A 15,748-nucleotide genomic window follows, 5' to 3' on the forward strand; every position below is an offset into this window, starting at 1 on the left:
CACGTGTTTTACTTTCTATTGTATCTGTTGAAGATTTGAATGTAGTACTTGTGGTTTGCTCTTGACTCTCGGTGGTATCTTCACCTAACATTGAAGAGGCTTCAGTAGTCACAAAACCTGCAGAAGTTTCAGGGATGTTGGTTCGCTTTTGGCTGTCGGTGGATTCTTCAACTAACATTGTAGAGGTTTCGGTAGTGACAACACCTGCAGTAGTTTCGGTGCTGGTGGCAGTTGATATTGACGGTCTAAATGATTCAGCAGCTGTAGGAAGCACAGTTGGGCTAGAAGTTGTATATAGTTCTTCGTCACTTTCAGTATAAGTTTTCGTGGTGTCAGATGATTCAGTAGTTGTTGCAATTCTTCTTACTGTGGTAGAATCACCTACATACCTTGTGGTGGCTTCAGTGACTTCAGGAACTTTAGTTGAAGTTGGAGTGGTGTAAAGGTCAAATTCGGTAGATAAATCCTTCTGATGTACTCTTGTGTTTTCCAGTATTGCAGTAATTGTTGTGAATGCTTCTGTGGAACTTGGCAATTCGGTAACTATTTCTTGTGTAACCATATTTTCAGGAGCTTCTGGTTCAATGGTTATGCTGGGAATATCGGTAGATGGAGATTCGGAGGGCTGAGTAATCATACCTCCCGTTGTAATTGGTGTTGTTTGCTCAGAATATTCGGTGAATTCCTTAACTGGCTTTTCTGTAATAGTTGTGGGCGGAGTTGTATCTAAATCTTTGAATACCTCTGTGGTCAAACCTTCCGAAGGCATTTCAGTAGTTTCTTTTGGAGTACCAGCAGTGGTAGCCATTTCAAATATCTTGGGTGTGGAGCCTTCAATGTCCGTCGTTAGTTTGGTTGTTTCATCAAGGGGTTTCAATGTACCCCCTGCCATTGTTGTCGGTTCTGTGACAAGGCCTACAGTTTCAGTAGACAATTCTGGAACATCAGTAAGTGGAACTTCAGTTTTTACCTTACTCTCTATTGGTTGCTCAGTTGTAGGTTCCATTGTGACCTCAGTCATAGGGTAATAAATAGAAGGTTTTGTGTGGAAACTTGGTGTGCTAGAATCATATCCTGCAGGAGCTATAGTTTCGGTTTCAGTAGTTATGGGAATTTCTGTTTCCTCCATTGAGTCTTCCTTGATTTGCTTAGTTGCAAATTCTAGTGGAGTCTCTGTTGTAGCTTCTCCCTCGAGTCTCGTTATTTCTTTTGGAGAAGAGGCTTCTGTTGCTGTTGTTGATTCACTGCTAGTTAATGTAACTGCCTCAGTTTGCTCCTTACGAGAGTCTGTTGCCGTAGGTATTTCTGTGATTCCTTGCCCTTGTCCGGTCACTGTTGTTGATATTTGTGGAGCTTCAGTCCTATCATAAATCTTTGTACTTTCATCTATACCATAAGCTTGGGAAGTAGTTTTGTTGATGACTTCAGTAAGCGGAGTAGTCGTTATGTATGGTATGCCTGTAGTTTTGCCATAAACTGTGGTTTTTTCGAATTCCAGATCCCTGGATGTTGTGGTTTGTGAACTAATGGTTGTCTCTTTAGGTGTTGACTCTGTAGTTAGGGCCTCTAATGTTGAGCTATGAATTTCTTGCCCTGGTGTTGGAGCTAAAGTTGTATCTGTTTTGGATTTATCATACGGGTATATTGTTGTAATCTCTGAAATTTCTGGCGATTCCTTTGTGGTAACAAACATTTTGGACGAAGTTTCTATGATACTTTCTGTGGTCAAACCTTCCTGTTCTTCTAATTGAATTGTAGATGTTTCTGTCGTCTGTTCCGAAATAGTTTCGGTTAATTTAGAAGTGGTAGAACTAATAGTATACTTTGTAGTCGTCTGAGTTTCAGTCTCTTTAGTTGTCGTTGGTCTAGAGGTTTGAACATCTGCACTTGTTTCATCCATAGTCACAGGTTTTAATGGAATTTCTGTTGTACCTGTCATTTCAGTTACATTACCCAATTCTACGCCCGATGGGGTCTGGGTCGTTAGAATAGGAATGTTTTTGTCTTTCAGAGTTGTGGTTTGTTCAAATGTTGGCAGTGTTGGTGTAGTATCCTTAGCTCTACCTTGTTCATCGGTAATAGCAGTTCGAATTTCTTCAGTTGTTTCGTATGTTGGGTATTCAGTTTCAGTACTATATGGAGTTGGAGTTGTTTCCTTATATGGTATCTCCTCTGTTGTAGAAGAGGTCAATGTGGTTTTTGTGGGTATTGTCATGACATAGGATGTTGTAGTTGTGGGAAGTCTATGGATAGTGTCTTCTGTGACAATGGGGGTGGGCAATGTTGTTGGTATCCTCTCCTTTGGTATACTTTCGGTCGAGTATATCTCGGTGGAAAAACTTTCGATTGTGGGAGTTGTAGGTGAAGTTTCGGTGTAGGTTGTACTGGATTTTGTTGTTTTGTATTGCAAAGTATCTGTAGGCTTGGTGGAAGTTTCATCGGCGAAGGGTGTTGTGGAGTCCTGCCCAGATGTTGTCGTTTCCGTAGACAGTCTTGTTGTTGTCCCAATGCTAGTTTCGTATGATTTTGTGACTTCTTCTCCTTCTTTTACAATATCCTCTAATGGAATTCTAGTGGTTATTGAACTTTCTGTTGATTTTTCAAATGATTCAGTTAGTGTAGTGAGTTTTTGAGTGGTCTCAGTTGGTAGTGTAGAGATTTCTGCAGCAACCGTAGGAGTTTCTGTTACAGTAGGCATTGTTGATGGTGCTGCGATTTCTGTGAAGCCCTCCTCTAAAATTTGGCTTGTTGTTTCGTATTCTATCATTCCTTCCTTTGGAATTTTGGTATGAGATGCCGCCTGAGTAGTAGCATCTATTTCAGAAGGAGTTGTATCTGTTGTTGGAGAAAGAGTACGCCTCTCCTCAGGCATTTCAGTAGTTGGTTTATGTGGTAACGAGGTCCGATCCGGGGTAATTTTGGATAAAGTCGATTCGGTTGACTGGTCTTGTGCATCAGGCACTGTAGACATTTCGGGAAGTTCAGTTGATTCAGTTGCCATATCAGTTTGGAGTTTTATTGAGACTGAAGATGCTGTAGTACCTTCATCGTAATACATTGTCGAAGACTCTACTGGTGTTTTTGTGAGCAGTTTCTCTGTGGCAATACTTCCTTGTGGGGTAGTTGTTGGTATTTTCAAAGTGGTTGACTCTATTGTTGTTTTCTCATCTAAAGTAGCTGGACCTACAGTTGTCATATCTTGTTTAATGAAGGTCTCAGTTGTTACTTTTTCTGTTATTGGAACTATGGTTTCATATTTCTCAGTTGCTTGAGTAATATCATGTATATCCTTTGGTGTAGTTTCAGTATATTTAGTAGTTTCCAGTGGTCTAAATGTGGTTCCACCTTCAATCGTTGTGACTTTTTCGGTGAAAGTTCTTGATGTAATTGTTTCAGTTGTGGCAAACTCGTATGCAGTTGGCGTGGTTTCATATTCTTCAGTTACTGAAGTCATGTCAGGTAGTTGCTTTTGAGTAGTTTCGGAATATTTAGTGGTTTCAAGAGGTCTAATAGTGGTTCCACCTTCAATTGTTTTTAATTGTTCAGTGGTTATTTCCTTTGCGCTGCTTATAGTTCTAGTGGTTTCAAATTCATCGGTGGACAGTGTGGTTTCTTCAGTTGCAGAGGAGACATCATATAGTTCCTTCTGAGTAGTTTCAGGATATTTGGAGGTTTCAATTGGTCTATCGGTTGTTCCAGCTTCTTTGATTATTTCCTGTACTATTTTTGGAGTAGTTCCCTCTTCGGTTGTCATTGTTTTCGGTGTCAACGTTTGAGTTTCGCCAGATTGTGTAGTTGCCAATTCTTCAGTTTCTGAAGTTATATCTTGCATTTCCTTCTGAGTAGTTTGGGGATATTTAGTAGTTTCAAGTGGTCTAACAGTGGTTCCACCTTCAGTTGTTTTCAATTTTTCGGTAGTTAATTCCGTTACTCCTGTTGAAGTTTCAGTGACTTCAAACTCGTCGGTGGACTGTGTGGTTTCTTTAGTTGCAGAAGTTACATCATATAGTTCCTTCTGAGTAGTTTCAGGATATTTGGAGGTTTCAAATGGTCTAAAGGTTGTTCCACCTTCTGCGACTATTTCCGGTACTATTTTTGAAGTAGTGCTCACTTCAGATGTAACTGTTTTCGAAGTCATCCTTTGAGTTTCGACAGATTGTGTAGTTGCATATTCTTCAGTTACTGAAGTTATATCTTGCATTTCCGTCTGAGTAGTTTTGCGTCTAATAGTGGTTTCACCTTCAGTTGTTTTCAATTTTTCGGTAGTTCTTTCCGATACTCCCGTTGAAGTTTCAGTGGCTTCGAATTCGTCGGTGGACTTTGTGGTTTCTTCAGTCGCAGAGGTAATATCATATAGTTCCTTCTGAGTAGTTTCAGGATATTTGGAGGTTTCAATTGGCCTAAAGGTTGTTCCACCTTCCGTGATTATTTCCGGTACTATTTTTGATGTAGCGCTCACTTCAGGTGTAACTGTCATCGTTTGAGTTTCGGTGGATTGTGTAGTTGCATAATCTTCAGTTGCTGAAGTTATATCCTGCATTTGCTTCTGAGTAGTTTGGGGATATTTAGTAGTTTCAAGTGGTGTAATAGTGGTTCCACCTTCAGTTGTTTTCAATTTTTCGGTAGTTACTTCCGATACTCCTGCCGAAGTTTCAGTGGCTTCCAACTTGTCCGTGGACTGTGTGGTTTTTTCAGTTTCTGAAGTTGTATCATAGGTTTTCTTTGGAGTAGTTTCGGCATATTTAGTGGTTTCAAGTGGCCGAATGGTAGTTTCATCTTCCATTGTTATAATTTTGCTGGTAGTCATTTCTGATACTTTCTTCGGATATTCGATTGTTGTCACTTTTTCGGTGGTTATTTCCGATTTTTTTGTTGTGATGGTTCCACCTTCAGCCGTTGTTACTTTTTCGGTAGTTGTTTTTGATGCTGAAATTTGAGTTTCAGTGGTTTCGAAGTTGTCTGTAGACTGTGTGGCTTCATATTCATACGTTGTTGGTGTCACATCTGGTATTTCCTTTTGAGTGGTTTCCGAATAATCCGTGGTTTCAGTTGGTCCTTTGGTAGTTCCACTTTTGGTGAATGAGTCTTTCTCGAAAGTCATTTCGGTTGTAGACATCTTTGTGACATCATAAATCTTTTCTGTTGTCATGTCTGTTGACAGTCTGCCAGTTGTAGTTTCCAACTTTTTGACCATTTCTTCTTCAACTGTTATGGTAGTTCCAATATCTAATGGAGCTTTGGTTGTTATCAATTCCATGTCGGAAGGTTCCGATTCTGTTTCAACTGAGCTACTGGTTGTTGTCACTCGTACCTTCGGTGTTGTTGCCTCGTTTCCAGTGGTGGTTATCTCAGACTTGGAAGCGAGCTCTGTGGTTCCGAGGGTGGGTGATATTTCAGTAACTGCTTGCATAGTTGTCATTGTGGCTTCACTTGTTGCTGACGTACCTAAGGTAGTTCTTTTAGATGTATCAGTTGTTAAACTTTCTGTAGTTGTCAACTTCTTAGTGGTTGCTTCTGTGGCTGGTAAGGCAACGGAAGTCTTCTCATACTTGTCTGTTGTTAATTCTGGTATTGAAGTTGCTGATGGAACAGATGTAGTTCTTTCCTTCGTTAATCCCGATAACGTAGTTTCAATAGACTCTGTTTTGAATTCCTTTGTAGTTGTTGCTTCAGTTGCAGCTGAAGTAGGAGTGGAAGATTTGGGTGTAACTGGAACTTCCTTATCCATTAGAGGAGTTTTCATGGTGATGCTGTCTTTATCCATCTCAAAGCCAGGAGGAATTGTTTCGAAGATAATTGCAGGTTCCGTGGTTATTTCTACAGGATATTCTCTTGTTGGTGTTTCCTTTTGGGTAGTAGTATCGAATTTCTCTGTTACTGGGTATCCTGTTGTTGCGATATCAGTATCTGATTTTTCAGTTGCTGTTGTGGTAAATTTGGAGTCAATTGTGAGTGTAGATGTTTCTCCTTCTATTGTATAATCTTTAGAATCAATAGGAATTTCAGTAGATCCCACAGTTGTTTGTCTGGAAACTTCAGTTGGCTGACTAACAGTGGTGATATCTTCTTGCAATGTTCTTACAGTAGTTTCCGTGTACTTAGGTGTAGTACTTAATGGCAGATCACTACTTGGTTGAGTTGTATACCTTTCAGTATCATCGTATACTTGTGTTGTCTGTCCTTCATCACTTTCTGAACCCGGCTTCAATGTTGGTATCTCAAAAGCCATGTCTGGCTTATCATATTTGTAACCTTTACCAGGTTTCGAAGTTATAGCAGACTCACTTGTCACTTTTAATTCATCCCCAGCTACAGTGGTACTATCCAGCATAGCTGGAATTGTAATATAGGGAATGCCTGTAGTTTTGCCATATTTTATTGTTGTATCATATCCTACAGTTGTAATTGGTCTATATGAAGAAGTTTCTGCCACTTTTTCTTTCAAATCCGGAACTTTTGTGGTGTAATTTATTTCTGGTTTTGTTGTTTCTACAATGGGGCCAGGGCCTTTGGTAGACATTTCTGTTTCTTCGCCGATTATTGTTACTATTTCCATGGGAATCATAGTTGGTTTACCATATTCTGGTGTGGTTTCATACCGACTCGTGGTCTTTTCCATAAATTCAACAGTTGTGGTTTCTTTATACTCAGGTCTCTTAGGAGTTATTTGAGTTACTTCATCGGTACTAGTTACTATTTCCATAGGCACTATAGTTGATTTGCCATATTCTGGTGTTGTTTCAATCTTTTGCCCAAATCCCGAAGTGGTTGTATCCTGTGGTCTGGTAACAAAATCTTTAACTGTTGTTCCTTCATCTCTACTGGAGGTTGTTTGTTCTTCCTCGGTTATCATTGCTGTCTCTGTCGTATCAGATTTGAAGATAGGAAAACCAGTGGTGATATAGGGTATACCCGTTGTCTTACCAAATATTGTTGAAGTACCCTCTTTGGTGATATCTGTGGCAATAGTTGGCTTTGTAATTTCCTCAATAGTTTCCAACTCCGCAATTGTGGTTTCTTTCATAGTTTCTCCAAGCGTTGTTGAAGGGTACGCTTGGGTTGATTGATAAACCGCTGTAGTTTCCTCAACAGGTTCTCTTGAAGCAGTGGTTTCATCTTTTGAAACTTGGTCGTACTTCGTGGTTTCAATAGAGCCAGCAGAGGTTGCCGTATTTATCGTTGATTGATAAACTACGGTTGTTTGCTGGACCGGCGTTTTACTGGTAACATCAGCTAAAGTTGTTATTCCTTCTTCAGATAATTGGTAAGTTGTTCGTTCTGTTGAACTCATGGTAGTTTCAACACCTTTCGGAGTTGTATCCAAATCAATTGATGTTTCCTCTGTTGTTGGGGATACAACATCTCTATTGGGGGTTCGGTCATATTTGGTCGTACTTGTAGTTTCCCCATATTTTGTGGAAAACATTTCTCCTCTTGCAGTTGTCACCTCCACGTCACCAAAAGGTTCAGGTGTTGTATCTTCCTGGTGAGTTGTGGGAGTTTTTTCATCTTGTCCACTTATTGTAGGTGCTTTGGTTATCTCATCTACCATCGCTACGATAGTGGAATCATCCTTTACACCCTCTTTGCTGGGAGTTGTGGTAGTTAACATGGGTTTGAACTCTTTGACAGTAGCTTTTATTGTGGATTCTTTATCAGGAGCTTCAGTAGATCGAACAGTTGTGCTTGTCAGTCCGTCCATTGTTGTAACTTTCTGCGTTATTTCTTCCACTTTTGCAGTATATATATCAGTATCCTCAAAGCTGGAAGGTGTTGTTTCCATTGATATCACAGTTGTGTTGGAAACTTTCTTTATTTCCACATCTATTTCAGTGGTGGGTTTGAAAGCAGTAGGAGTTGTGAAAGTTTCCCTAGTTGCAGGCGCTTCAGCAGTTGTTGTAGTTCCTCCAAATTCCTTTCCTACAATGGTGGTTTCATCGTATTCATCAGTGGTTGTTTCTCCTTCTGGCAAGAAAGATATATCCATTGTAGGTCTTTGTGTTGTTTTTCCAGTTGTGTCTTCCTCAGGGGTAGGAATTGTGGTTTCCGCCGCTTCTGTAAACTTGGTGAGTTCAGGAGTGGTGAATTCATATTCCCTTGAAGTTACAGTAACAACTCCCTCTCTCGAGGTTGTCACTTTAAAATCTTCAATTGTTGTGTTGGAAACTTTTTCCATTCCTCTTTTAGTGGTGGCCTCCAAGTCTTGTACATCTTTATCGGTACTGGTCACAGCCTCTTCGGTGGTGGATATGCTACCTTCTGTTGAGCCACGATACATTTCGGTTGACATGCCTATCTCCGTTGGAATTTGAGAGGTTTTACTTCCATCTTCCGATATCAGTATATCTTGAGTGGTTTCTTTTCCCAAGGGTTTTCCTATGTCACTCAATATGGTTGAAGCTTCCATAGATCTTAGAGTTGTGTCCTCCTTTGGAGTTTCTCCTCTTTCTGTTGTTATAGTTGTATTATAATCACTTTGAGTGGTTGTTTCCATAGTTCTTACAAACGCGGTAGTTGTAGTTTCGGCACCGGGAAGCTTTGTGATTTCCTCCAGTGGTTTTATTGAAGTTTCTTCTGTTAGGTCTGTTAACCTTGTGGTAGCTTCTCCGAAATCCTTGTCGCTGTAAATAGTTGTTGGTTTTATTGTTGTAAGCAATTCAGAAGTAGTTGTTGTGGTATCCTTTGTTACACTTTCTTTTGTAGTTGATTCAGTTGCCCCAACTATTGAAGCGGTCGACTCTTCCTCGGGAAGTAGTGTCTGCTTTGTTAAACTTTTAGCTGTTGAATCTTCAGTTTTAAAACCCTCTAATGTGGTGTCTTCAACACCTAAACTGGACACTGAAGTTGAAAGGGTAGTTTCTTTCATTAAACTTGAAACTGTGGTTTGTTCTTCACCTGTAGATTTTGTCTGAGCAGTGCTAGACTCTGCCTTGAGCGTGGTTTCGATAAAATCTTTACTGGTAGTGGCTTGATAGAATTTTCCAGACGTAGTTTCTTCGCTAATTGTACTAGGCATGCTTGGTTCAGTACCACCAATAGTAGTTTCTTCCTCTACGCCCTCAACGGTAGTCACTTTTCGGTCGCCAGGAATTGTTACAGTAACAAGAGCCATTGAAGTAGTTGTGGAGTGAAGTTTTTCCTCAGGTGTTAACAAGTCTTTAGTAGTTCCTTGGTCCACTTTAACTCCAGCTGGTGTAGTAGTTCCGAAGCTTGTTGTATCTGTTTCGCGACTTGTAGGCGTAAATTCTTCAAATGATCCCTTAGTTGTTGTAACTTCTTCTTGTGGACCTCTTTGACGAGAAGTGGTAGGTTCCATTGTAGTTTGATAAGTTTTGTCAGTTGTATATTCTGTGAACTCCCTATCTACGGTCAAATCTCTCATAGTTGTGGGCTCCAGTGTGGTTTGATCGATATGATATCCTCCTACAGTAGTAGCTTGAGTGGTGTAGCTTGTCGAGGTTGTTTCAATGTATGGTTTTTCCCTTACTCCATGCGGAGTAGTAGCCAGACTGGGTTCGACATCTTCCGGGCCAAATGTGGTCTGCTCTTCAAGTCCACCATCTCTTAGAGTTGTTCTATCAAATGTGCTTGTACTAGGTCTCATTGTTGTTATTTTTGGTTTTGCAGGGGTAGATTCCTCAAACATATCTTGTATGGTGGTTTCTTCATCTCTATTCTTCGGAGTTGTTGTTTGACTAGACCTAATGTCTTCAGGAGTTGTATATTTTGTGTAGGAACTAGGAGTTGTCATTTGGTCAACTGAAGAAACTATTTTCGTTGTTTCAAGTTTTGAAGTTGTAATTTCTATGGAGCTGATATCAGTCATTGTTTCTGTTTCCGGGCTTTTAGGTGTTGTTGTTAAGCTTGATGGGTGGAAAGCTGTTGTATCAATGATACCTCTTATGGTGGTTTCCTCATCTCTAGTTTTCGTCGAAGAGTCTTTGAAAGAGGTACTTTCAGTCATTATAGTATCAAAAACTTGTGTTGTTCCCATTGTAGTCGCTTCTGTACCATATCTTGTTGAGATTGTGGTTTCGTTTAATTTGCTTACAGTGGTTATTTCTTTTAAATCTTCAACTATTGTAGTCTCATCTTCGGTAGTTCTTGAAGTTGTGGTTCGATCAGTTTTAAAATATGGTGGAGTAGTTTCTTTTGTATATACACTTGATGCTGTTGTTCCTCTATGTTCGGAATCCTCCAAGGGAATTTTGTCGGTATAATCAGGCTTGATAGTTGTCATACCTCCTGAAGATGTTGTGGTTACATCTTTATCCAGTATTGTTTGATTTGTTGTTTCTTTATCACTGAGAGTTGGTGTTTCTGCTACTAAACTCTTTAGTGTTGTTTCTTGCACAATATCAATATCAGACTTCATGGTTGTTCTATCGCCTGTAATAGTGGTTGTTATTTCTTTATCCAGAGTTGTCTGAGGTGTTGTTACTTCAACACTAAGAGTTGGGGTTTCTTCTACCAAACTCTTTAGTGTTGTATCTTTCACAATATCAATATCAGATTTGATGGTTGTTCCTTCATCCGTAAAAGTGGTTGTAACTTCTTCATCAAGTATTGTTTGAGATGTTGATGTTGTAACTTTATCACTAAGAGTTGATGTTTCTTCTACCAAACTCTTTAGTGTTGTTTCTTTCACAATATCAATATCTGGTTTGATGGTTGTTCCTTCAATTGGAGAAGTTGTTGTAACTTCTTTATCCAGTATTGTTTGAGATGTTGTTACCTTATCACTAAGTGTTGGGGTTTCTTCTACCAAACTCTTTAGTGTTGTTTCTTTCACAATATCAGTATCAGGTTTGATGGTTGTTCTTTCATCCGGGGAGGAGGTTGTTACTCCTTTATCCAGAATTGTTTGAGATGTTGGTGTTGTAACTTTATCACTAAGAGTTGGAGTTACTCCTTCAAAACTCATTAGTGTTGTTTCCTTTTCAATATCAACAGATTTTATAGTTGTTGGTTCAGTGCCTGTGCTTGATACTGAAGTTGTTTCTTGTGAAGATTTTGTGGTTTCAAACTCTGAGACTTCTTTGACAGTAGTTGTTACTTTTTCGTCTTGTTTTAAAGAAGTCGTTGCTTCTAATACTGAAGGAGTGGTAATTTTTCCTTCCTCATCAGGGGATACTGTTATTGTTGTTTCATTTTCGGACGAAGTTGTTACTCCTTTATCTGAGTATGTTGTTACTTTTGTTCCCTCTGCTGGAGTTGTAGCATATGCTTCTTTTTCTGAAGGTGTTGTTGCTGTTGCTTCGTTTTCCGAGGGAGTTGTTCCTCCTTTATCTGAAGAAGTTGTTATTTTTGTTGCGTCTGCTGCAGTTGTGGCATATGCCTCTTTTTCTGAGGGAGTTGTTACTTCTTCACCTGCAGAAGTTATCTCTGTTGAAGTAGTTGTAACTTTTGTTGTAGCTGTTCCTTCTTTTTCTGACAGAGTTGTTACTTCTGCTACTTCGTCTGGGAAAGTTGTTGCTCTTGTTCCCTCTGCTGAAGGTGTTGTTACCTCTTCATCTTCTTTATCTGAAGTTGTACTAGTTGTCACTTCTTTTTCTAGTACAGCTGTTACTTCAGATTTTTCTACGGTAGCCGTTGTTACTTCTTCCCCTTCTTTTGATGCTGTAGTTTCTACCTCATCTTCTTTTTCGGCAACTTCTTTAGACACATCAAGCTCAGTAGTCATCTCGCTAGATATAGTGGCTTTGGTGGTACTATCATATGATCTCGTTGTTTCCGGTTCCGCTTCTATTTCCGTAAAGCGAGTACGCATTTCAGTTTGATTTGCCACATCGGCCAAAGTATATTTAATGGTGGTGGCCTCTGTGGTGGTGGCAGTGGCAGTGGCCAACAAGTCCAAGTCCGTCATGTCCGTGGTTGTTGTCGGTATATAGGTACTGTCGGTGGTGCGGTTTGGACCCATTATGGGAATACAACGACGAGTGTCATTACCCTGAAAACCTAAAGAACATATACATGTCATAACCCTATGTGTTCTGACTATACAAATTTTTCCCAGTGCGCATTCGTAGTAACAGGGATCCAAGCATAGACCCTGGGCATCGCATCTCAGCGCATCGGGACACTCAGCATCCGATGAACACGTTATGTTGCCATCTGGTGGGACTGGTGTAGAAGCTGTATTGTTTGCGAATCGCCCGTCATGTGTCATTAATTTTGCATATTTTTTTTTGGATTTGGTAAAGGTGTAGTTGAAGCAATAGATTTGGTTTTTGGTTTTTTTAAGTGTAAATTTTTTTTGGTTTGTACAAAATTTTGGTGGTATAAAGAAAATTTAAAAGTTTTCATTAATAAAAGAAAAACAATTTTTACATGTCTATATACAAAAGAGAAAATATATAAAAAATATCTGGTGGTGTAGAAGAGTGGAAAAAGTGGAGAGTGAAAGAAAAAGAGGGTCTGAAATAAATTGAAAGTGTAGAAGGGGTGGGAGTGTATAAAAAAAGTTTGTATCGAATGTACAAATTTCCCAAGTGGTCCATTAGGACTTTCTTCTCTTGAGTTTGAAAGAGAGAGAGAGAGAGAGAGAGAAAACGGTTCCTGGGTTACAACTTCCTAAATTACCATAGATATTTATACAAAAAAAAATTTGAAAATTTTTACAAAGTTTTTATCTAATTTTCTTGAAATTTCCTTACTGTACACAATTGAAGAAAATTAGTAATTTTGCTGTTCTTTTTACCCCAATTCATTTCCATATGGGATAGAAGATTGAATTGTTCGATTTCTTTTAATTAGATACCTCTAGTATTTACACTTATATGGTAGTTAGCTACGTTTTGGGCTTGATTAATGGCAAAATTAATCAACATTTCAATCAAAGGGATTACGAGGTTACGTTTACAGATTAGTAAAAACTGTTGAGTTTTAATCGATTAATACTTTAATTTACAAACAAAATTGGTTATTATTTGCTATTTTAGTATCGACTGGTTATTTAAGGGGATAAAGGGGAAGTTTTTCTAACAAAAGGATGTGGGGAAAAGTGAAAGAGACAGAATTTGAGTTTGAGAGCTGCTGGTTAACAAGAAAGTGAGAGTTTTATTGCTTGGAAAAAGTGGAGAGGATCCAAATTTTGGTGTGATTGTTTGGTTTTAATTTTTCTTTTTTTTTATTGTCTAATAAGGTGTAGTGACTTTCAACGGCTTTAACGGGTGGTGGCGGTGGTGTTTTCTTTCGAAAAGATTTTTTTTTCAATTGCTTGAGTTTTTTAATTGGCTGTGGAGTGAGCATGAGCGTGTGTGAATGTTTGTTTCTATTAATAATTTTTCTTAAAAAAAATCAGACTTGTGAGAGGGCAAAAAGTGTGTGAGAGAGCGGGAGCTTTGGAATATTCTTAAGAAAAACGCACAAAACTTTAAGGCTTGGTTGTGTTACCTAAAGTAGTTGTGCTAAAGGTTAGGTTAAAGCTTAAACAGCTTAAAAGGCTTTTTATTATTTTTTAGTGTAAAGGCTTTGTGGTTTTTTTTTTGAGGTTTATTGGTGTTTGTTTCATTATTGTATAGCTTGGCTTGGTTTCTTTTCTTTCAGTGTAGTTAGATTTCGGGGCAGAGCAAAAAACAGAGTAGTAGAAGTAGAGAGAATGAGAGAGAAAAAGACATGTAGAGAGAAGAGACAGAGAGAGCAAAGAGACACACATATAATGTAGGCATTATGTGAGAGTAAGACAGAGATGCTTTATTTATATTTTCAAGTCACTTCTTAAGCTTTCTTCTCTCTCTGCTTAAAAGAGAAAAAAGCTTTGCAATATCTCTGCCCTAAACTATACACAGCGAGAAATAAGTAGTGGGCTTTGTTGTGAGAGTAGAGTTGGGTGGGTTTTGGTTTCAAGTTTGATTTGGATTTGGTTGGTGGGTGGGGGGTCATGGGTGGGGGGGTTCTGATATTAATTTAGGGTTTTTTTTTTTGTTGTCTGTGTTTGATGCTTTACCTTTTTGACATCCATAACGAGAGTCGGCTATAAATCCACTGGGACAGAATTTACATATCGGCTTGTGATCCTCCACAATACACGGTGAGTTGGGAGCGCATTGAGCAAAATCGCAAGGATTGACACACTGATAATTGCGGCAGGCCAAGCCGGCCGGGCAACCGGCATCTCTTAGGCATATCGAAATCGAAGGTTGGCAGTCCTTCATGCAAATGCAAACGGGCTTGTGATCCTGCACCTCGCAAGACTTGTTCTCGGCACATATGGGCGAGCGACCCACTGGCACTATGCAGGGATTGCGGCATTTGCCCTCGTTGCAGGCCATATTGGAGGCACAATCATCGTCGCGATAGCATTCTCGTTTCTCTGGGGCACACGTCAATTCACCATACTCGTTGACTATAAAGCCAGTCTTGCAAACGCATACAGGATGATGACGCCGCGTTTCGCATTTCTTGTGACCGCGACATATAAACTGGGGATTCTGGCAAGGATCTGTACACTGGCCATAGGCACCGCATTGCAAATTGTCAGGGCAATCGTTATCCTGGGCACACAAAATCTGCTCTTGGGGATCGCGAGACTGTGCATTACCCTCATCTATGCACTTGGGATCGGGCCTACACTCCACTTCGGGACGTCCAATGAAGCAGCTGGGGCAGGAGCAACGTGGTCTATGCAATACGGTTTTGCACAATGCATTGGCCCCGCAGGCACCGCGTAAAGTGCAAGGATCTATGCAATGTCCCTGCTGGCAAGTTTTCTCACTGGGGCAATCCGTATCCTTAGAACATTTTTCGGTGTCTATAACATACATATATAGTTTTTGTTGGATATGAAGGCGTGTGTGGTAGAAAAAAAATTATATTTGTATTTTTTTTTAGGGAGGGCATAAAAAATAGAGAGATTTGGCGGGGGAGAGAGAGAGAGAGAGAGAGAAAGTGTTTGAGAAATATGTAGGGCAAGGGTTTCAATTCGTTTATAGCTATGATAATGGCTGGCATTCTTGGCCTTTCAAGGAGCAGTTTACTTAGATCGTTTTTCCAGGGCATGGTTCAAGGGTATATGGGAACAAATGAAAGGTTTGGTTAAGGTTAGGCTTGGGGGTTGGGTTAGCGTCGTTTGTTATGCAGGAATCTGGGAAAAGGATTACAAGGATCAAGGACTGTGGGGTTGGGTATGTGGGGAGGACCATGGAGTGTTTCGTTTTTGTTCTGTAGAGAGCAGTGTAAAAATGGTTTATGTAAAGTGTGAAATATACTTAAAAATAATTCTATTCACTTAACAAAAAGAGCCTAAAAATTCGCTGGTGGGTTTTTTTTAATCTTTCGTTCCACATGGATTTCCTAACATTGGGATCTTCCGGGAAGCAAGGCAAAAAAAAAAAATAACTTTAGGTTTAGTACTTTTTGTCTTTAAGTTAAAGAGTGAAAGTTTGGTATCTCTTAGGGTAGGGGTGGTAGTTGGGTGTTTGGGTTGTGGTAGGTGTTGGGTTTAGAGAGGTGGGTGCGTTAACAATTATAAAAAGAAAAATAATTTTGAGTTGATACAACAAATATTTTCATAAAAAAAATCACATTAAAATACTATTTATCTTGAAATAAACAAAATGGTATTTTAATTCAGAGAACTGTGAAGGGGAGACATCTCACATTTGATGGTATTTTTTTCTTCTTCTTCTAAAATTATTCATAATTTCAAACCATTGGTTAAGTTTTTTTTTTGTTTTGTTTTATTTTTAGAATTTGTACAGTGTTTAGCCGATTGTTTAGAAGGGTTTTAGAACAAGCTGATGATTTT

General features: G+C 39.3%; 1 protein-coding gene across 1 annotated transcript in view; it reads right to left on the reverse strand.

Annotated features, from left to right (window-relative positions):
- The window catches only part of LOC106085046 (uncharacterized), a 319,563-nt gene that overhangs the window by 81,635 nt on the left and 222,180 nt on the right, over positions 1-15,748 (reverse strand). The window contains 1 exon segment of the mRNA XM_059364246.1: positions 13,949-14,752. Within this exon segment, the coding sequence (XP_059220229.1) occupies positions 13,949-14,752 (804 nt within the window).

The sequence above is a fragment of the Stomoxys calcitrans genome, chromosome 3 (genome assembly GCF_963082655.1).
Source record: "Stomoxys calcitrans chromosome 3, idStoCalc2.1, whole genome shotgun sequence".
NCBI classification, from domain to species: domain Eukaryota; kingdom Metazoa; phylum Arthropoda; class Insecta; order Diptera; family Muscidae; genus Stomoxys; species Stomoxys calcitrans.